A 22,500-nucleotide genomic window follows, 5' to 3' on the forward strand; every position below is an offset into this window, starting at 1 on the left:
TTTGCACAACCTTATTAAGTTCATAGATCTAATTTCTTGGAATAAATAACTAAATACTTAAAACATTCTTTTCTGATATTGTTATTTATTGTGGTTTTAAAATATGATCTTTATAATTCTTTTCACCGCTAGATGTTTTGAAATGTAGTCATAGACATCTACCTACTCTCTGAACAAAGTAAAATAAAAAGCTTTATTATAATTAGGGATAGGCAAAATTAGTTGTCCTGTTGGTCCAGAAGTTGTAGGTCCTTAATCTTTTCAGGGCACAGCCATCCTACATGCTGTCATATTCATATATAATTTTTTTTTTTTTTTTTTGCAGTATTTTGAAAAATGTGTGGCATATGAGTGTATGTACATATATTACATATATTTTTTATATCTTTCAATTTTAAACATTTCTATTTGTGGGACCTTCTTTCTCTGGTCCACAACAGGGTCGGCCCTGTACATATCAGGGCCCTACCTTGCTTTAAATAGTGAAGTATTACCATTGCAAACCAGCCCACAATTATTTTATTGCTTATTAAATACACTCATTGAAATAGAAAAATAAAGCCTGGTTTCTTTTACTTAATAGCTGTCTAAATGGTTTGGACATTTTAAAACAGCACTGTTTTTGTCAACTAGCAGCTTCAAAAATAAAGGATTAAACCATCTTTAATAAAGGGACCAGTGATTCCTACTTTGCGTCCTTCTGAAGTGTTTAAAACATATTCTATTAATTTAGCAAACAGATTTTTTTTAATTCCAAAAGCAAAAAACATTGAACAATAATCAATAATTAGCCAAAAGTAATAATGCATTACTAATAAAATAAAATAGAATTATTAAAATATACATTCTGAACTCATTAAAAACTCCAAATAACAACAAAACAAGTTTAATCCATAATAAATGAAATCAATAAGCAAATAATATATATTAAATATTAATATTAAAAACACATAAGAAAAAGGGAAGAAACAAATACTGGGTTAATGTTAATACCCAAACACAAACTTTATTATTTACTTCTATCTCCTTCCCTGTTTCCTACATTGAGTTTTTTTTTTTTTTAATTAAATAATTAGTGTCTTATGGATTTAGATTTTTGAGATGCAGGGTCCAGACCTTATAGATTAATTCAGTTAGGAAATAACTTTTATAAACATGTCAAGAAAAATATTACAAAAAAATTACGAAAAATATTATAAGTGTGCAAAGTATGTCAGTGAAAGACATAATTGCTTTTTAGTAAAATGTTTTAGACAAAAAAACAGGTATGTACAACCGTGAAAAAATTAAATATGTCATACAAGTATGACGTTTATTCATCTGTAATTGCCTATTTTCAGTAAATGTGCAACTAGATAAGGCCTATGTCTATAATATCATTATTAGCACTTAAGAGTGATGCTAAAAATAATTTTGTACTTGCCTCTTGTCGTCGTTATTTTTTTCCCTGTTTTATATATATTTTCTTTCCAGTAAAAGTACTAAAAGAGTACTAAAGCACTGTCAATTAAAATAATTTGTAAAATGCAAATAAAAACGGTTTCAGCAAGGAAACGGCTCTGACCACTAGCGGGTTGTGGGGGCCTAAGCAGCCGCTTAGTTAACTTATAGGGCCGGCTGTGTCTACAAGCATGGTGAAGTTGAATGAGCCCATTTACTTGATTTGATTCACATCTAAATGAGTTAAGTCTTGGGTAACAAGATAAATTTAAAGCCTACTGGCACTGCTACTTACAAAACCAAGTCCGTATATTATGAAAACAAGTACATTATTTTACACAGCTAACAACACACGGTTGTAATTATTATCTTGCCTATGTTGCATGGGGATTATTTTGTAACTTGGGTAACAAGTGAAGGTTCTGAAATGCACTGGTATTCAAAAGTTCTTTTCTAGCACCATATCTAGTCTGCATTTTTTATTTGAATCCCACTTTTATTCCCACTTGGACACCATTTATGCACACCCCATGAATGCTTTAAGCTCATTTGAAAAGGCTTAAACAGACAGGTCTTAAAACACATGTGACTCCATTGTGGTTTCTGATCAATTATAATCCAGACTCAACATTACAACATTGATGATTGTGACACATTCCGATATCAATGCTTAAACAATATATTGTGCAGCCCTAACCACTGATTAAAATGTATCCCACAGTGCTTTTTGCTTCAACATTCTCTACAGTTATATTTAGATGTTGACTGAACAATGTGATTCTTGGTCTTCTTTAGGATGAGCTTATGGCTGAGTTGGAGGAACTAGAACAGGAGGAGCTGGACAAGGACTTGCTGCAAATCAGTGGCCCAGAGGATGTGCCTCTGCCCAACGTGCCTTCAAACCCATTACCCAAAAAGACAGCTGTCGGTATGTTACAGGCTGTTGAATACATATCATTGTATACAGCATTCATTAGCAGTGTAAAGATGCACTCAAGTCACGATTCGATACATATCTCGATACTGAACTCTCAATATAATATTATCTCAATATCCTAGCTTAAAGGCAATAAACTCAAAATTCTCTCTCTATCTCAATATCGTATGCTATAAACAAGTTTAATATTAGAATTATTGCTGTAATTCCTTAAACATACGGTAAAAAAAACAATAATAATATTATAATATGTGGGCCTACTGTTTGATTCCGCCTCGTGGTCCTGTGCTGGTCCTTCCCCTCTCTCTGCTCCTCATGCTTTCCTGTCGGTTCTCTCTGCTGTCCTGTCAGGGATAGGGGTGAAAACCCCCCAAAAAAATTATTATAAATTGGTCCTAGTCCTTATTGCAGAGGACAGTGATGACATCAGAATACAACTGTTCATAACGCCCCATTCACACGGGGCGTCATCGTCAACGCTTCCCATTCACTTTGAAAGGGTGACGTCAGGCGTTGCAGAACTGCATTGTGGATCCGAAGGAAGCGTCAGCCAATCAGATCGCTGTATGCAAAAACACCAGCTAAAAAGTGGCCTATTGCTGACTGAATTTCATTGGCTGACGCAGCTATCACGATCGCGTTAGCCCCAACTTCAGACACGCCTTAAGTCAAGTGTTGACGCTGAAGCCCCGTGTGAATGGGGCGTAATTCTGATAATGAATTATTAATTATGCTAGATGCCTATCCTTGCACTCTGCCATGGACAACATATAAATAGACTTCTGGTAAAATCAGACATTCATCATTCTCAAAATCCCTCTTGGATTATATCTGATGTTATTTAGTACTTATGGTGCCTCTGATACTCTGCATACGGTTATTCTCACAAATAGAACACTCACAATCTGAATACAGACATTCATTGAATCTGCAGAATAGTTCTTCAGTTTGCTATTAAAGAATAAACAATATAAAATACCCCTGAAATGCATTTATGGTGGTTAAAACCCTTTCATTTAACTTCTGCTCAAGTCAGTGTGTGCCATCACTGTCAGATTAAAAATGTATTTATGCATGCAAATTATAATTACCACCTTGTGGCTCTGTACAACAACTAAACATTATTTACAACAGCATTACCTGTTATTCGCAGCATAGGCAAATGGTTCTGAGAATGCACACTGACGTAGGATGCTGTGCGTTCTCTTTCTCCGTGTGTGCTGAGCAAACCAAAGCAACCTAACTTGCGTCGGCTCACATTTATGTTTGCAGCTACAAACATCATTATGCAAGGAGGTACATGAAGACGGAATTGATATTTTTGGGTGAAATATACCTAATGAATACAGGAAGCTGTTTAAATGAAGCTCAGTACTGCGAATCTTATCGTTTACATCAGTAGCACATTTTTATTTTGTGATTCTCGATGTTGCAATATATCGTTACACCCTCTAAAGCCTATTCACGCTACATGACTTGAGACATGTGCAGATCGCTGTCGTTTAGACTTCATTAATTTGCGTCTTCGTATCACTGTGGTATATCGCATTATGTCCCACTATGTAAATGATCCTCAAGAAGGTCACGCTACATGACAGCAACTCTGTCCATAATCCACCAAACCACAGCGAATGAAATGTCAGAAAGTGTTGAACACTATTGGCTGCTTGTGTGATGATGACATCACTGATACAGAGTTTGAAATCTCTCTGAATGATGTTCAAGGGAGCGTTCGAAAGCATTGTCAATCAGCTTTCACATGCTATCGTGTCTCTTTGAACGCTGGGTGAAGAAAGAGCATCGAAACCATTCGGCCTAATCACAGGCATTTCTGTTAAGCATGTGAACACAATGGCCAGTCAACCAATGACTTGCTCTCTCATTGGCTGCAGCATGTCACTAGTCAGCTGACTGATCCAGAATATTCAACATTTTAGATATTGGATTTTAGTCTGGAAGGTTTTGGTGATTCATAAGCTAGCCTTTTTGATGCGTCATTCAATAGTTTACACATAATGAGTCGGCACATGTAGTGTCGACTAGGCATAACATTCATGTATAAAAGATTTAAAGGGGACTTTTTTATGCCAAGATTTAAAATTAGTCTCTGATGTACCTAGAGTTTGTATATAAAGTTTCAGCGTAAAATACCACACAAATAATGTTGTATATCTCTTTAAAACTGACCCTTTTACTCCTCGATCTTAATTGTGCCAATTTGGTGACTGTTGCATTAAATTCAAATGAGATTGTGCTCCCAGCCCTCTTTTCAAAAATTGGCGGAGCTACAAATGCAGCATAGTGGCAGATTTAACTAAGGGCCCTATCATACACCCGGCATAAAAAGGTGCAAAGCATGTATGGCGCGATTTGTTGCTATTTTCAGACCAGCTCAACTCTAATTTTCATGTTTTGCGCCACGTTGTTTAAATGGTAAATCCATTTGTGCCACTTTGTGAACTCGTGGGTGTTGCGGTCTGCCGGTGTTTATCGTCATGGTTTTTCAAGACGTTCCAGATTCAAACCGAAGCGATTTTCACTGGCGTCGAGCAGAAGAGTATGCAAAATCACTTGACATTAGATGGCACTACACAACTTTAAGCTTCTGACACCCGCTTGTAACACAGAAGAAGACGACAAAGTTGACACGCTTGTTGTTATGGATGGTTCAAGTGGCAGCTCTAGCGATGAAGAAATGATTATTGTTCACCAGAGCAATAAGCAGCTCCACATTCATATCGCCTCTGGGCATCTTCTTCAATGAGCGCTCTCTTTGACAGTTTTGCGCTTGAGCGGCTTTAAGTGCTCTTTACTGTAACTTCAGCATCCCTGTGCACGTGAACAAAATGACGATTTTACGCCTGGCGTTTTGTGCGTTGGTGTGCACGTTTACATTAGCGCCCTTTATTTAGCCAAAAGACATTAAATGTTGACAGAAAACATGAACAAAAAACATCTCTGTGTGCACGGGCCTTAAAAAGGAGGTGTGTAAAGGCGCATTATTGGGCCACTGACTAACTAAAAGATGGTTAAAAAAAGTCTAAAAGTCTAAAAGAGCGCGTTAGTTATGTGCCTATGGTGGTCCAATTGCGCACACGTTGCTTAATACACACCGAATGTACAGCAATACACAAATATCTTTACAAAAAAAATAAATTAAAGGATTAATGTTACAAAAATTTTTATTTTCTATATAAATATAACAACCACTACCTCCATGACTTCTTTATGTCTGGGAGCTTTTTTCAGTTTATTCATGACAATTTGTATAAGTATAATATTATTATTATTATTATTATTATTATTAGCCGTAGTATGATTTATTATATGCATATTTATATTTGTTTTAATAAAAACAAGTTTAGATTTGTCCACCTGTCAGGTTTTGGAGATGTATGCATTAACATATGGGACTAGGACTAGGATGTGTGTTTGGATATAACTTTTTTTTTACCACACTTCATTATTATTGTTTATTCATTCGGTTGCTGGAAATTAGAACTGAATTTGGAAATAGTTTTGAAACAACTTTGTGCTTAAACAAAATTACGAAATTAAATGTATAGGCTAGTGGATGTCTTCATTGGAGTGCATGCAACACTGTTTCCTTACTCCACAAAAGTAAAGGAGTAAAGTAAAGAGTAAAAATAAAATAAAAAGTATAGAGGCCGAATGGAGGAGGCTCATTCTTTATCCTCGCGCAGATGTTCTGTTTAACTGATTTCTCGCAAGTGAAGCATTCCATTTTTCCACTTACAAAGTCTGACATGTAAATAGCAAATGCAACTCTTAAGCTGCCTTTCCACTGCATATGACATTCGGACACAACTGTCAGAATACGCCCTTTTGTGGGAATTGCACAGAATTTTCAGTTTTGTTGTGCATGATAAGAGAAAATAAAGGAGTGCAAAAGCAAAAGCAAGCCTTCATTCTCTGTGCGTTCACCATGGTTTAATGAATGAATATTAGAAACGCATAGACCGCTAAAAATTTTGAAGGGAATATGGAGACAACATTAAAAAACTTTCCTGGTGCAAAAAATAATGAAAAATAAACTTCTATTTCTCATCTCGCGTGCACGGACCCCCTTAGATAACACTGGAATACATCATATCCAGTCGGCTGGTTCCATATAGCCTAGTTGCAGGAGCTAAAATATTTTAACATATCCGCAGCTCAAATCGGATACGAATTTTTCACACGCAGAGATGATCAGATTGCTCCTGGACTACTTTCCATTGGAAATTAATGACTTCCAGTCTGTCGCTTGTCGTATACTGGGAAAAGGTGGCTTTAAAGGGAATAGGAGATGAGCCTCTGATTGGTTTATTGCGCGTTATGCTCAAAACACAACCGTAACTCATTAGGAGAATAAGCACAGCACTGTTAGACCATGCACTGGGGCGCAAACTTTATTTTTCTGTTTTTAAAATAGCCAAAGTGGATTCGGAAGCATGCTTAATGCTTTTGCGCCATGTGCTTTAGATTTTGCGCCTAGATCATTAAAATGGAGCCCTAACGTCATATGGCATAGATTTTCACTAATGGACGGGTCTTTTTCCCCCTCTAAAGCCTGGTTTTTACTTCTGCATCAAGTGATCGGCGTCACCAGTGGCTCATGCAACACGCGTAGCTGTGTATTTATACTTTTCAACTATGTATTTATACTGTTTCGATTGTTCTGCAATAACACTTCCGAAATGCTAGTTGGCATGGAGGTGTTATTGTTCCTCTGTGTCGAGTATCTTTGCTGGTGTTTTTTTTTTTTCTGAACGCTTTCTTAATGTACAAGTGGTTCAAACTCGCTCATTTTGAGACAGGACCGGTGGACGTGCAACAACTTAAACCATGAGGTAAACGCAAAACAAAACTTTCCATCTGGAGCTCCTTCACAGGACTCAACACTTGTAAACAATTGCTCCATTGGGCTTGCGCGGCATTCGGTCCAGCCCAGACTCGTTAGCACTTCCAAGCCGACCAATCACAGAGCTTGCGCTACATGTCATTGTGATGTATAGTTACATTTTTTTGTGAGGTGCACGTCAGTGATGGCTATGACGTAGGGCTATGCGTCGATGCGTAGGCTGCACCGTAGCATATTGACGCAGAAGTATAAATCAGCCTTAATGACATGTACAAATTTTTACCGTTAGAAGCTGTTTATATTCACACACTGTTGCTGTGATTAAACTGTTTTGCCTGATAGGTCCTCTGTTAAGTATATCAAAAAATCTGGTGATTGGCTGTTATAAAGAAAAAAATATATATTAAATATATAAGTTTCACAAATTACAATTGTTTTTATAATTTAAAATTTTTGAAAATACCTAGGAAGACATTCTGAGATGTTTCCTCATGGAATCTTTTAATTACCATGTCTCTTTGTCTTTCCAGCTCAGAAAAAGAGACAAGAAGAGGACGAGGATGACATGGAGGAACTCAAAGCATGGGCCATGTGAATTATTTAATCTAATAGACTATCATTTCCTGACCAGGTTAGCTTGTCTAGGCATTCCCGATCAACTTCAGTGGGTTAACACTACAAAACACATTTTCTGAGTTTCCATGTCTCTTTCAATATGTCTAAAGCAAGAGTTCAAAAAAAAAAGAGCGGATCCGAAGCAAGTTATTAAGACAATAAAATCTGACAAAACATGTGAAGTGACCTTTAAACGTTTGTCAGCGATTTTTACTTTGTGTGTATGCATCACATTGTGCTTCTGATTTTCACTCTTATGAAAAGTATGGTTAATTGGGCTTCTCTACTCGTCAGAAATGTGTTGTTTTGGCTTGTTGTAAACATTGTGTTTGTCAGTACACAAGTTACATGGTCAACTCGCTGTTTAATATACTTGGTACTGTTATTTGCTTCAATCTTTTAAACCTGATGTGCTCTGCTAAATCCATTTTAGTCAGCACTTCTAACAACATGAACAGGTTTTTGTAGATTGTTGACAGTTTGGTAATTATTATAGTTTGGTAATGAAAACAAATCAGATTGGAATAACTGACATGATTTTTGGCCTCAACTGCATATTTTCCTCATATTTTGAAGATGCAAAAATGCTGTATCTATTCAGGCTCATGTACATTTGTATGTTTAAAAATTTCAGGGGGGTTTTATTTGGGATCATGACACTTTGGATTCCTTTTTTCTATCCTTAGTTATGGTAGGATTATGAATATATAAAGGGTAACTTCCATCTTCCATTTTGCACCTACATTGTGCAAGAACATTTAAAGAACTGTCTGCTGTGTTATGTGCCTTAATTAATGGCAACTTGACTTTATATTGACTGTGTGTGGGGGAAAAAAGAGGGAGGCATGGTGTATGTACTTCATCTAGTTATTAAATAATTTCTCTCTGGTCTTGTTTTCTATCTTTATGTAGGTGTTTGTCAGGGCCAACATTGATTTTCATTAAAGCACTGTTGTATTTACATTTCAATATAACGCCTTTATTCATGGTGTTTTCCATACATTTCTGGAAGTGGCTACAAAACAAACTATATTACTAATAGCAATCATTTTAACTGTAAATAAAAACAATTGAGAAATCTGTCATCAATAGCTGGAAACCCTCCAGTCTTCCCATTGTAAATAGACTAGCAGGGGTGCGTTTCCTAAAACCATTCTTAGCCAATTAAGGTCACAAGTTGTGTTGTTACAATCATAGTTCGTTGATTTGGCTTTTTCCAAATCCATCGTTCCAACGAACATTTGCAAACTGCGTCGCAAACTTCTATGCTTGCAACCACATCTAGAGCTGTAGTTAGAAACAGTTTCTGGCTGTGTTCTATTTATTCACCTTATTCTCAGCTGTCGAGTGGGCGCTGCCATTTGAATCTTTTTGTCTCGCGATTTCCGGTCACATTCACTTCCATTCATTTTTTTGACGTTAACAACTGCTCGTTACGCTGCTTGATGTTGCAATTTAATATTTTCTTATTATATTATGCTACTTGGTCTGTATAGTCATGCAAACATTTGTTTGTTGAGCAAGTAGTTTGGCCATTTTCTGCCGTTTATTATTCCTAGTCATTTCTCCCATAGGCGACTGAATCGGAAGTTCTAAGACAATCGCGAAAACAGGCGCACTTCCGCATTTTAGAATAAGGTCAATACAATAGTGTTTGGTATTATCACTGCTCTGCCTGTGAGAGAGGTTTAGCTGAAGTGCATCAAATGAAAAACAAATGAGATGCATGTTGAAGGAGGCGGGGCATGTCAGATACAAGAGAGAGTTTGATAGGTTATGATTTGAAGAGAAATGGAAGTATGAGGTGACCTGAATAAAATCATTGATCCATTTTGGTGAAAGTGACAAACTACAAAATTTACATGATTTTTTTTGTTTGTTTTTTTATGTCACGCAAATTTTGTCACTGTTTTGGTGTGCACTAAGTAATAGATATCTTAAAACTAACAATACTGATACTAACATCTACAAAACTTCGTTTTAATTCAATTGGACCAGGAAGTTGTTTGAGTAAACCCTTAAGCTGCGTCCCGAATTGCATACTTATGCACTATTCTACGCCATTTTGTAGTATAAATAGTGTAAGTAGTGTGTTCACACAATATGAATGGTATGAATTAGTATGAATGGAAGTTGATGGGAGGAAAAGCCCAGTGTGACCGCAGCTTCAGACCTTGATTAGCTTGTTCAGGTGTGTTTGATTAGGGTTGGAGCTAAAATATGGAGGACACCGGCCCTCCAGGAACAAGTTTGGTGACCCCTGCTCTAAAACATTCATAAAGCAACTCAGCAAACACTGCAAACGTATTATTGTCTCATACAGATTAAGGCAAATAATTTGATTACTATGTCCATGTAAATAAATCTCTCTATTGGGAGGCCTCAAGCTACACGTTTAGCCAGATCAACCAGTTTCAATGCACATAATGCGAAGACCTTCTTTAACAAGCTGGCCACAGTATGTGGAAGGTTTGGTTTCGACTGATGGAGCTCACTTGTAGACCGATAAAGAACAGATAAAGAGAGGGCATGGCTCTGATAATACTTAAAGGGTGATTGTTGTAAAATGGTATGACAACAAATGTAAATCTTTTGAGCAATTCCAGTTGGACCGTGCCTTTTCCAACAGTCAAACAGTGGAGCAAAGTGTCCAAGGAAAAAACTGTTCCTTGTCCATCACTCTTGCCAGCTTAAATTGAGCACATGAGTGGGATTGATCTTTTTGATAGGGTGACACGGTGGCGCAGTAGGTAGTGCTGTCGCCTCACAGCAAGAAGGTTGCTGGTTCAAGCTTCAGCTGGGTCAGTTGCCTTTTCTGTGTGGAGTTTGCATGTTCTCCTGCATTCGCGTGGGTTTCCTCCGGGTGCTCCGGTTTCCCCCCACATTCCAAAGACATGAATTTGGTAGGCTAAATTATATGTAGTGTATGAGTGTGAATCAGTGTGTATGGATGTTTCCCAAAGTTGGGTGGCAGCTGGAAGGGCATCTCCTGCGTAAAACATATGCTGGATAAGTTGGCGGTTCATTCCACTGTGGCGATCTCAGATTAATAAAGGGAATGAGCCGAAAAGAAAATGAATGAATGCTCTTTCTGACAGAAGTCCTCAGCTAAATCATGACACATTCCCCTCTATGGGTATATCCTTGATCTGTCCATTGCAAGCTTTTGGCTGGTCTACAGGACGGACTCTGGCGAGTAAGAAACCAATGCCTCTCAAATGGTTTTGTTTGGCAGTTGCCCATACTTTGAACCAGATCTACAAGCCTACATCCAGAGTTGATAGAACATCATTCAGCTCTCCACCACCATCAAAGAACACTACATCCCAATACCTTCACTGCCAAAACCGCAAGCAAATGTACGATACGACAGCTTAGGACCGAGTGGCAACTTCCCACTTTTCCTCGTGGAGCCAATACAGGAGGAACTGAAAATGCAAACTGATCATTTTCTAGTTTTCTTTAAAATTGAATGCTCTTCTCCATCACCTACTTTCACTCAGCATTCACAGTTGTCTAGAGCCAATAATTCTGAAAATACAATTTTTTTTCTAAACATTATTATATTTTGCTAATGATATCCACAGTAAAACTGATTCTGAAAGTTTGGGGGAATGGTTTTATGAAGCTTGTTTTACATCGTTGAACACTGTCCCTCTGCTTTATTAAAGGGTAAAGCATGTTAGCTAGCCCTGATTAAATGAAACCACCCGGCCTCTTAGACGGGATTGTTTGAAAGTAGAGTGAAAGTGGATTAAAAATAAGCTACACATATGCTTTGATATGTTCAATTTAAATCTAATTATCAAAAAAGTTGTAAAACATGCTAAATCTACCTATTTCTCTATGTTAATTGCTGAAAATGTGAACAGACCTAAAGCCTTCCTTGATGTGATTGATTCTATTTTAAACACAACTATAAATCTATTTATCTGTTGCCTCAGAGCTTTGTGGGGATTTTGTAAATTCTTTTTTTCATACCAGGCTGTAAAACACCTTGATTTAGGCATTGGGTGTTTTAACATGAGTGTCAATTGGAATTTACTTCCTTTTGGAGCCAGCCCCTAGGGGTCAGTCGATGAATTGCACTTTCATTCACATTCCTATTAGATTAACATAGGAGAGTGGGAGGTTGCAAATACTGTCCAAAGCAGGGCCGGAGTGGGACTCTTTTTCAGCCCTGGAGATTCAAGCCTCAGACCGGCCCACCTCAGTTCACGACTGACTATATTAAAGTAAGGTAATTTCCAATTCAGTTTCTAATTACACTATCCCGTCTTTTTTGAGAAAACAGGTGCTTTAGAGCTTTAAATGTTCAACAACCCTAACAGTATCGTATGTCTTAACAATAAAAAAAATAAATAAATTAACACACTTAGACGAGGATCATACCCGGGTTGACGACGTCATAACCTAACGAGCTAACTACTGGACCACAACAGCTGTTTATTGAACAGTGGCTCATCTGAGTTATCTAATCATTAACCTGCAGGCTGGTTATATACAAAAAGAGCTGCGGTAAAATAATGAATAAGATGACTGTGGTCAGGTAAATAAATAAATTAATTTAAAAAGTGTGACTGCTGAGAGCAACAGATACTGGAGCTAGGGACACCGGCCCTCGCGGCCAAAAAACGGACCGGCCCACCGGGAATTCTCCCGGTCCTCCCGATTAGCCAATCCGGGCCTGGTCCAAAGGGTGTGTCACTTGTGCTTTTTCACCAAGAGATGATGCTGAATTGTTTTACAATCTCTAGTGTTTTATATGGTTTGAAAGACTATTTTAATGCTGCTTTACGCTACACAGCATTGCTGGTTTACAAAGAAAACAACAAGAAAATTGATCAAATCCTTTGTTAAAGTAGAAGCTGAAATATTTTATGGAATACTTCAATAAATAAAATGATTCAGTATACACATTTATTAAAATAAATAAATAATTTTCTGATTTTCATAGCATGTGTATGAATTCCAGTACTTTTAACATAAATCAACCTCTTGGTTGAGGTGTAGAAAAGATGTGATGTTGAATTAGTTCTTTTTAGCAATCCAAATGGTTCCATGATTGTGCCATCTACTGGCAGTTTTAGTTTCATATATACACTCACCGGCCACTTTATTGGGTACGCCTGTCCAACCGCTCGCTAATACACATTTCTAATCAGCCAATCACATGGCAGCAACTCAATGCATTTAGGTAGACACCAGACGGGGTGGTCTAAATATTTCAGAAACTGCTGATCTACTGGAATTTTCACGCACAACCATCTATAGGGTTTACAGAGAATGGTCCAAAACAGTGAAAATATCCAATAAGCAGCAGTTCTGTGGGCACAAATGCCTTGTTGATGCCAGAAGTCAGAGGAGAATGGCCAGGTCTGCAGAAGAGCATCTCTGAACACACATCACATTGAACTTTGAGGTGGATGGGCTACAGCAGCAGAAAGCCACCCCGGGTGCCACACCTGTCAACTAAGAACAGGAAACTAACGCTACAATTCGCATAGGCTCACCAAAATTGAAAATAAAAGATAGGGAAAACATTGCCTGGTCTGATGAGTCTCAATTTTTCTGCTGCGACATTCAGATGGTAGGGGCAGAATTTGATGTCAACAACATGAAAGCATAGATCCATCCTGCCTTGTATCAATGGTTCAGGTTGGGGGTGGTGGTGTAATGGTGTGGGGGATACTTTCTCGGCACACTTTGGCCCCATTAGTTCCAATTGAGCATTGTGTCAACACCACAGCCTACCTGAGTATTGTTGCTGACCATGTCCCTCCCTTTATGACCAGGGTGTTCCCATCTTCTGATGGCTACTTCCAGCAAGATAACGCGCCATGTCATAAAGCGCAAATCATCTCAGACTGGTTTCTTGAACATGACTATGAGTTCACTGTACTCGAATGACCTCCACAGTCCCTAGAACTCAATATAATAAAGCACCTTTGAAGTGGTGGAGATTTGCATCATGGATGTGCAGCTGACAAATCTTCAGCAAATGTGTGATGATATCATGTCAATATGGACCAAAATCTCTGAGGAATATTTTTACTTCCTTGAATCTATGCCACGAAGGATTGAGGCAATTCTCAAAGCAAAATGGGGTCCAATCAAGTAATAGTAAGGTGTACCTATTAAAGTGGCCAATATATAATTTATTGTTTTACTTTTTTTATTAAAGATGTTACCCAGTACTGGGTTGCAACTGGATGGGCATCTGCTGCTTAAAACATATACTGGAATAGCAGTTCATTCCTCTGTGGCGACATATTCCTCATTAATATATATATTAAATTTAGAGCACTTCATGCTCTCCTCTGCTGAGCAGCTTTATGGAGATTCAATAGTCCAGCAGGACTTGGCACCTACCCACAGTGCCAAAGGTTCTGGTTTAAGGAATCCCTGTGCTTAATTGGTCAGCAAACTGACCCGATCTAAACCCTATAGAGAATCTATGGTGTATTGTGAAAAAGATGTGAGACACCAGATTCCACAATGCAAGCCTGCTCTCGTGAGGAAACGTAACCATTTTACGTTTTTTTTTTTTTTTTTTCAGTTTAGTGGCTGATTTGTACGAATTCAGGTGTATGAAATTGTATGATTTTAAAAAGTAAGTGTGGCACACAAACATTATTGGGGGAACAAATCAAACTAAATTGTACAAATGAGATATGAATTCATATGAATTAGCCACTAATTCAAAAAGTTACGAATTGCTGTAAGACCGTGTTGACAATGCAGAAGCTGAAGGCCACTCTTACAGCAACCTGGGCTTCATAACACCACAGCAGTGCCACAGAACCACCTCTACTAAGCCATGTCACATTGCTGAAGTAATTCATTCAAAAGGGAACTCCGACAAGTATTGAGTGCTGTACATGTTCATACTTTTCAGTCCAACATTTCTGTGTTTAAATAATAATATTAATATTAAAAATGTATTGGTCTTAAGTAATATTCCAGTTATTTGAGATTCAGAATTTTGCGTTTTCGTTAGCTGAAAGCCATGTACTAAATAGAATTAAAAGAAAATAAATAAACAATTAAAGTATATTAGCCTGAGCATAACACGAATCTAAAATCTAAATCAAAATTTAACTTTATGTAGATGCACTTGTGTTTGTGCTTATCTGTACGCGACTCGGGAACTCTTATAGAAACAACCCAGTTTCCGGGGAAACATTTTAAGGTTGCACTTGTACTTCGCAGAGAAATACCTCAACATTTAAATGATTACTAAAAACAAGCTAAAGTTGCTACGACTTAGATAAAAATAAATGATTGTGTTGCTGTTAATACATATATGCCATCTGTTTATTCTACAGGGGGACAGGTACATTAACTACAGCTATGCGGGAATTGAATATCAGAGACTCAACGGGTTTCTGCTCTATTCACGCTGCTTTGAGCCATATTCAGGAGCGCTTCGAGTCGGAGGACACTCATGATAAACGCGCGAGCATCCTGGAAGACACCATAGAGCTGCTAACGGGCGCTCCTCTCGACTGGCTCTTCCCTGAAGTGAACGCCGACTTGAGAGGCCAGTATTTAAGGCTAGTGAACTCGTTTACATGCTACGCTGCCCTGCCAGTGTGCGAGACAGACAGCGGCACTTTACCTGCCCAGAGTTACGAGAGCATACCTGTCAAATCTCAGGCGGTCAGTGCCGTGCTACTTGCGTTGTCTGCGCAGATTGAGAAGTTCCTTGTGAAGCAAAACGGTGCGTCAATAAAGTCTCTAGTTCGTACACTTGCCCCCTCACTCTATATATTCGCCGTTACACACCTGCATAAGCATCCTTGGACTGATGGACCCTCAAGAAAAAAAGCATCAGAACTCTTGACAGCACTTCTGAGAATGACAGGCAGCGGGTCAGTGCAGGAATTGCTGTCTGGAAAGCCTGATGTAGCCAAGAAAGGAGTTTTCGGTCCAGTTCTTCACACACTGCAGTCAGAATTAACTCAGTAAGTATCACTTGCCTCAGCACGAAGACTCTGATAAACTACACTTCTTTAGGTTAGTTCCTTTTGTCTTTTTACTGTATTGAAAACTGCATATAGGCTTATGATTGAATCAAATTTTCATCTTCAGTGAACTGCTGGTGTACTCTAAAATCATGATAGGTATAAAAGTTATAACAAAAGATACTTTGGCCCAATCACAAATCTATTTTTGTACCTCTATCCCTTCCCCTTGGCCCTTGAAACAGAGTGTGAAGGGAAAAGATTTCAAAATGTAATCCTAAGAAATGGGACACCACTACATGTAGATTTAGATTATAGATAGCAAATTTTATCAGTTTTTATTTTACCGTTTTTTTTTTACTATGACGGCAAACCATAAATGCGGTTAAGAATGTATTAAAACATGTTTGTTTGTTGTAATAATTACAAAAATACTAATTTGTGCATCTCCTGACTTCCGTGTGCAGCCATGCTGCCGTTGTAGCTGGTGTGGTCCTGAAAAATCTCAGTTTAAAGAGCTATCTAGCCCTTCCCCTTATGGCCCATTCGGGGCCAGCGTCAATGCTTCCCGTTCACGTTGAATGGGTAATGTCAGGCGTTGCTGAACTGCATTGTGGATCCATCAGCGCCACTTTAGTGGCGTTGCTCACTGCAGAAGTTGCTGAAGTTTGCCCTGCGCGCTTGCGGTTTTTAAAGAAACTTCTTTGGTGCGTCAGTCTTTTCAATGCTATTATTCAAAAAGATAATGATTCGCAATCATCAAATAATTGCCACATACTGTTTTTTTATTTATTTATTTATTTATTTTTAACATTCTTCAGGTGATTTAAAAACACAAACGTTTTGGCACAATGCCTTCCTCAGTGTGTGATACAATCCTCTCACTCCATCCTTTTATCCCATAGACAATTACAATGCTTCATTAGTTAGATGGCCACTCTCATTTTCATTTTATTATTCCATGATTAACCACGAGGACTATTTACCTCCATATTTCCAACATTCCATTAGTTGTTGGGGTAAAGTTTGTTTTATGTTTGCACATTTGGACTTTCTCCATGTAACATTTTTTGAAAAACATTCTTTGCAAATTTTAAAGAAGGATATCATATTAGCACTGCAGCCAATGTCTACCACAGTACAACATTGTTCACCGTCAAGCAAATTGTGCTAATGTTGTTTTGATGTCATACTTGCTTGCATGCGATTTCCAACTGGATATTCAAAGTAGCGCGCTGAACAATATAGAGATCGACTCACGAGTTGTCACTGTTCAAAAATGAATGAATGTGAGAATGTAAAACCAACTTTGCCTCAATATGTTTATAGATTATAAGATTATAATAAACAGTGAGAATAATGTTTGTTATGTTAATATTCATTTAAAAAATACACATACAACTAAATAGTATTAATTATTAGCTCTTTTACTAGTAGTTTTCATCATGAGTTTAGTTAATTTCGCAATATTTGAGCCTCATTGCACAGACAATGTACAATAGCCCTATAAATAGTCAGAGTTTTCAATCAATGTTTCAGCATGTTATGTAGAAGGCCAGATTAAAATCAGATTAGCTCATTGTAAAAAATATTGTTTAGAATTTATGAAAATGGAATATACATTAATTAAATGTCTAAAAAAAAATTCAGTAAGCTCACAAATATTTCATTAATCATATTAAATTGTGTATCTCAACTATTCTCTTACGCCCAATTCACACGGGACTTCAGCATCAAAGCTTGACAGAGGGTGTGTCTGAAGTTGGGGCAGATGCAATCGTCATAGTAACATCAGCTAATGAAATTAGTCAGCAATCGGCTTCTGTCTGAGCTGATGTATTTGCATACAGCGATCTCATTGGCTGACGCTTAAAAAGTTAAGAAACTCCCAACTTCTGCTGCGAGCAACGCCACTGAAGCAGTGCCAACGGACCTACAATTCAGTTCGGCAATGCTTGACATCACCTGTTCAAAGTGAATAGGAAGCGTTAATGCTGTTGCTCCGTGTGAATGCACGGTTAGTGTAGTTTTAATTTTAAAAAACTACGATGGAAATGTATTGATCAAGTGTTTAAGGCCTGTTAATTTTCCTATTAGGTTTAAAAAGACTTGATTGGAGTACTTTTAAAATGGCTATTATTTCTTAGCTTGCAATGCGAAAACCCAGGAACATAATAATAATAATAATAATAATATATCATTAAACTTGTCCTTTATTCTGTTCAGGAAGAACTGGAAGCGTAACCAGGCAGTGAAGCACGTGTTCTCCACTACCCTTGTGCAGGTTGAACAACCCTGGTTGACTGATTATTTGGAGAACGTGTTTCCTCCATCTCTGCTGATTTCTGATGATTATCACATAGAAAACAAAATATTAGGTGTGCACTGCCTGCATCACATTGTGCTCAACGTGGTAAGTACATTTCCTTTAATACTGCACAATTCTATTTGCCAAAAATGTCTTACTTTAGAACAAAAATGTAACTGTAAATGCTGACGTATGATTTCCGTAAGGGTAATGTCTATCAAATGAAGTGACGACAAACATTGACTACGTTTACATGAACATCAGTATTCAGATTATTTGCTTTAATCTGAATTAGACAGTAATATAATTAAGCTGTTTACATGAGTTGCTTTTTGAATCTTCCTTTCATGATCCTGTTTTACATGCTACAGCACATAGATCAATTAACGTCATTGAACATCTATCCATGTTTCCTCCAGAGTTTCATGCAATTTTGACTTTAAATGCAGTTTCACTTTCATTCAGGAACATTACCTCGTGACAAACAGATATTAAATGAGTGTAAAAAATAAGGACTGGTGGAAGAGTGCTGTTTTGATGGAATTTGATACTGCATGTTGAATGAGAAAAAACCTCTACATTTTGTTATGGGAGTGTCTGTGGTCTGTTACTGACTCTGTATGTGCAAAGAATAGAGACAAACAGACCTGTGTGTATGGAATATTCTGTCGCAAAATGAGGCAAAAAGTCCTACACAACGGTAATAGTTTGATTAAGCAGTTCACATGTCGTAATTGAACTTCTGTTTAGTTTAATTATGACTCAACTAGTCAGATTAAGGTCATCAAAATCGCTGTTTACATGGTAGACTCTTAATCAGAGTATTGTCTTAATCGAATTATTGGGGCGTCCATGTAAACACACTCAATGTTTGATCTTCTTTCACAGCCTGCTGCTGATCTGAGGCAGTTTAATAGAGCCCAGGTGCTGTATCATACTCTGTTCAATCATTTATACACATCCGAGGCGGCGCTCGTACAGGTAACAATTTCACTTCAGTTTTACATACATCAGTTTTGATTTTTGGATTGTCTCACCTTGTTGCATATACTGTTCAGGTTGTGCTGCCCTGCCTTATAGACTTGCTACCCATTCTTGAGAAATCTTCAGCTCATGCAAGTTTTCCATGCATATCAAATCGCTTTGATGATCTGCTGTGCCACATTTTGACATACATGGAAATGGAGCACAAGCTAGACCTTCGTCAAGTGTATGCCAAAAATCTTGTCCTACTTATTGACAGGTGAGGTCTAAATCAATTTTAATCAGTAGTATTAAAGCTGAATTATACTTGTGCGACGAGTGATCGCTGTAACCCTTAGCACGTCCCTTGCACGTAGCCATGTATTTATACTTCTGCATTGTTTGTGTTGAAACGAATCTAAGCTCATTTCAAGTTTGAAATATAACTGCTGTGGTAGCCGAATTGAAACCATAAATAGTTAACTATATGCGACAAACAATGCATAATTTAATTTTAGTCAATGATTTTATTTATTATACACTGTTATACACTGTTTCCTTTCAATGGGTTAAAGTAAAAATAAAAAAAAGACATCCTAAATTTCTCACTTTCATGCTATTCAGAAGTCATGTGCAGCCACTGACAGGTTGAATGCCAAAGCATTTTAGACATGTATATAAAATAGCCTATGTAATATATTAACATCGTCAAATTAAAAAAGCAATCAGCAAATGAGAAATAAATGACTGTTTAAGGAATAAAAACAGACAATATCTCTAAAAATTAGATTAAAACCTGTAGATTATTTAAATAAGGCAAATGCGTTAAATAACTATTACTAATGGTGTACATACATTTTGCAGCAAGTTTAGAACAGTCATTTCGTCCTCTTGGAGTATGTAGTAAAGTTTTTCTGAGTCGTTTAGATTAATACAATTATTATTTTAATGTTTCTCTCACTTTCGCGACTGCATGTGCTGACAGTTGTGAAGCCAAGCGAAAGTAGGCTTAAGGTGATACAAAAATGCATACAAGCTTTAGAAAGTGAAAGCAAAAGTTGATTCCCGCACATATTAGAAGATCAAGAAACCCGGGCTGGACGAATATAGTCCCAAAAAGACGCACCTCTGTGGGTCTGCAGAGCATGTGTGACTGTCTGTGGGAGTGTTGACAGTTCTTGTGCACACAGAACGAAATGGGTAAACTACTTCCACTACTATCCACTACTTCGATCACGGATGTTTGGTTATTGGGTGAATCCAAAAAAGTAAATGATGTTAATTACAGTAAAAAAAAAAGTGTCACTATGCCTGGGCGGCCCGCCCAAGTAAAGTCTATGAGCCCTATCATACACAAGGCGCGAGACGTGTTTCCACGACGTGTTGCAATTTTCAGACCAACGCAACCTTAATATTCAGTTTTCTGCCATGTTGTTTGAATAGTAAATCTATTTGTGCCACTTTGTGGACTCATGGGTGTGTCGGTCTAGAAAATAGGTGTGTTTAGTCGTATTGTTGGCGCTTTGCTTTTTTGAGGAACTAAAAGATACTGATCAATAGACCAGCCGAAAGCAGGTGTAAAGTCCAGCGCAGATTAAAAATTGTAAAATGTCCTTAATTTTTAAGCCATTTCACATTTTAAGTTCTAATAATTGACTGACTCCAAGTTTATAGATCACATTAAAATAAAGAGTATTACGCAGGGTGCCCACAGGGTTGATAAATACATTATAAGAAAATTAAGGCCCTTAAAATGTATTAAAAAGTCTTAATGGTGTTTTTACGAGGTCTTAAATTTTGTTCAAGCGTTGTCCAAAGTGTTTGACTACAAAAAAAACACAAATATATTTATTTACCTCCTAATATTAACAAGGGTGTGCTCGATCCACGCGATTGGTTCAGACTGGGGCGCGTCCGACCAAGCTCCTCCGTGTGATGTGACGTCGTTTGTGACAAATGCGAGAAGGTGATGTGACGCTTTCCACATGTAGCGAAACTGATGGGAAAATGTAAGTTTGCATACTCCTGGTTGGAGAAAGATGAGTTTAAACAGTGGCTGAAGCCTGTCGCTAAAAACAACCACGTAGTTTAAAAACTATTATTTTACAACCACAAAGTAGCTTTGTTTCTTCCGAGTTTATCTGAGTTCTGTTGCATGGTTGTGCTCCATTGATTTATTTAACTACAACTGTTTACTAAAAACTGTTTAAGTTAAAGGTTTGATACCGATTAGAACTTGAAGTGGCGATGAGGTCTTAAAATATCCTGAGAAGGTCTTTTAAAAGTCTAAAAAAGGTATTGAAATTATCTTTTGGATTCCTGCATTTACCCCGATTACGTGTGAATTAATGCAGACATGACAGCACTGCTCAAGTCAGCATCTAGCAGCGGTGTGTGGAGCTCTCCCTAATGTTTTTCAGTTTTGTCCGAATTAATAATTGCTGATGTAGAGATGTGAGGCAGTTTGTTAATAATCTTTAACATCAGCATAAGATTGCTTTGTTCTTTTTGGTCTGTTTAATTATAAGCTATTTTGGTGACTATGAATTTCAAAACAAAACAAAAAAACACTTATAAAGCTATATAAAATATAAAACTAAAATGGTAACTAAAATTGTGTAATTATAATGGTTTTATTTTGTAAACTTAAAATTAAGAGTATTTATTTAAACAATAGCCATAATTTTATGATGTTTATGTTTTGTTTTAATTATTATTAGGTATTATTTTATTAAATATCAGGGCTGTCAATCTATGAAAATATCTAGTTAATTAGGTTATTAAGTGATGTGGCAACATAAAAATTGTATATTAAATTTGGCCAAGAAAATTCTAATTGTGGTAAACGTGATTAGTGTCACAGACATTAAAAAAGTGGCTTTGAAAAGAAATGATTTGAATTGAATTGCGGTTTAGATATATTAACACTTTTTTTACTTTCTCTGTAAATTCATACAGGTTTGAAATGACAGGAAGTTAAACGTGTTTCAAGAGACTTACTATTTTAAAGATTTTTGAATGGATAGAATTAAAAAAAGATTCAATAAGAAAATATATTTTTATTGGATAATATTGCACAATTGAACATTTGTGTGTTTTATGCATACATACCGAGCTGGCTAGATGTAATCAGTTACTGATTATAAATTACATTACAATAACTGTAGTCATGGCTGCACGGTGGCGCAGTGGGTAGCACAGTCTCTGGTTCAAGCGTCGGCTGGGTCAGTTGGCATGCGCTATAGGTGAATTAGGTTAGCTAAATTGTCCTTAGTGTATGTGTGTGAATGAGTGTGTATGGATGTTTCCCAGTGAAGGGTTGCAGCTGGAAGGACATCCGTTGTGTAAAACATATTCGGGATAAGTTGGCAGTTCATTCCGCCAGATTAATAAAGGGACTAAGCAG

The 22,500-nt window shown here is 37.2% G+C and overlaps 3 protein-coding genes across 7 annotated transcripts in view; all 3 read left to right on the plus strand.

Annotated features, from left to right (window-relative positions):
- The window catches only part of chmp4bb (charged multivesicular body protein 4Bb), a 13,482-nt gene extending 4,657 nt beyond the window's left edge, over positions 1 to 8,825 (plus strand). The window contains 2 exon segments of the mRNA NM_213457.1: positions 2,236 to 2,368; positions 7,772 to 8,825. Of these exon segments, the coding sequence (NP_998622.1) occupies positions 2,236 to 2,368; positions 7,772 to 7,836 (198 nt within the window). The 3' untranslated portion in view covers positions 7,837 to 8,825.
- The window catches only part of grk5l (G protein-coupled receptor kinase 5 like), an 821,722-nt gene that overhangs the window by 761,322 nt on the left and 37,900 nt on the right, over positions 1 to 22,500 (plus strand). The gene's annotated exons all lie outside the window — the stretch shown is intronic.
- tti2 (TELO2 interacting protein 2) overlaps positions 13,455 to 22,500 on the plus strand; it is a 15,509-nt gene continuing 6,463 nt past the window's right edge. Inside the window, exons 1-5 of one of the 5 annotated variants that reach the window (XM_073911119.1) lie at positions 13,455 to 14,692; positions 15,185 to 15,823; positions 18,050 to 18,236; positions 19,020 to 19,112; positions 19,190 to 19,374. In XM_073911119.1, the coding sequence (XP_073767220.1) occupies positions 15,210 to 15,823; positions 18,050 to 18,236; positions 19,020 to 19,112; positions 19,190 to 19,374 (1,079 nt within the window). In that variant the 5' untranslated portion in view covers positions 13,455 to 14,692; positions 15,185 to 15,209. Of the gene's footprint in view, positions 14,693 to 15,014; positions 15,824 to 18,049; positions 18,237 to 19,019; positions 19,113 to 19,189; positions 19,375 to 22,500 lie in introns of those variants that run through there. The other 4 variants (XM_073911118.1, XM_073911121.1, XM_002663205.7 and 1 more) reach the window with 4 other exon arrangements.

This window comes from Danio rerio, chromosome 8 (assembly GCF_049306965.1).
Source record: "Danio rerio strain Tuebingen ecotype United States chromosome 8, GRCz12tu, whole genome shotgun sequence".
Taxonomy (NCBI): Eukaryota; Metazoa; Chordata; class Actinopteri; order Cypriniformes; family Danionidae; genus Danio; species Danio rerio.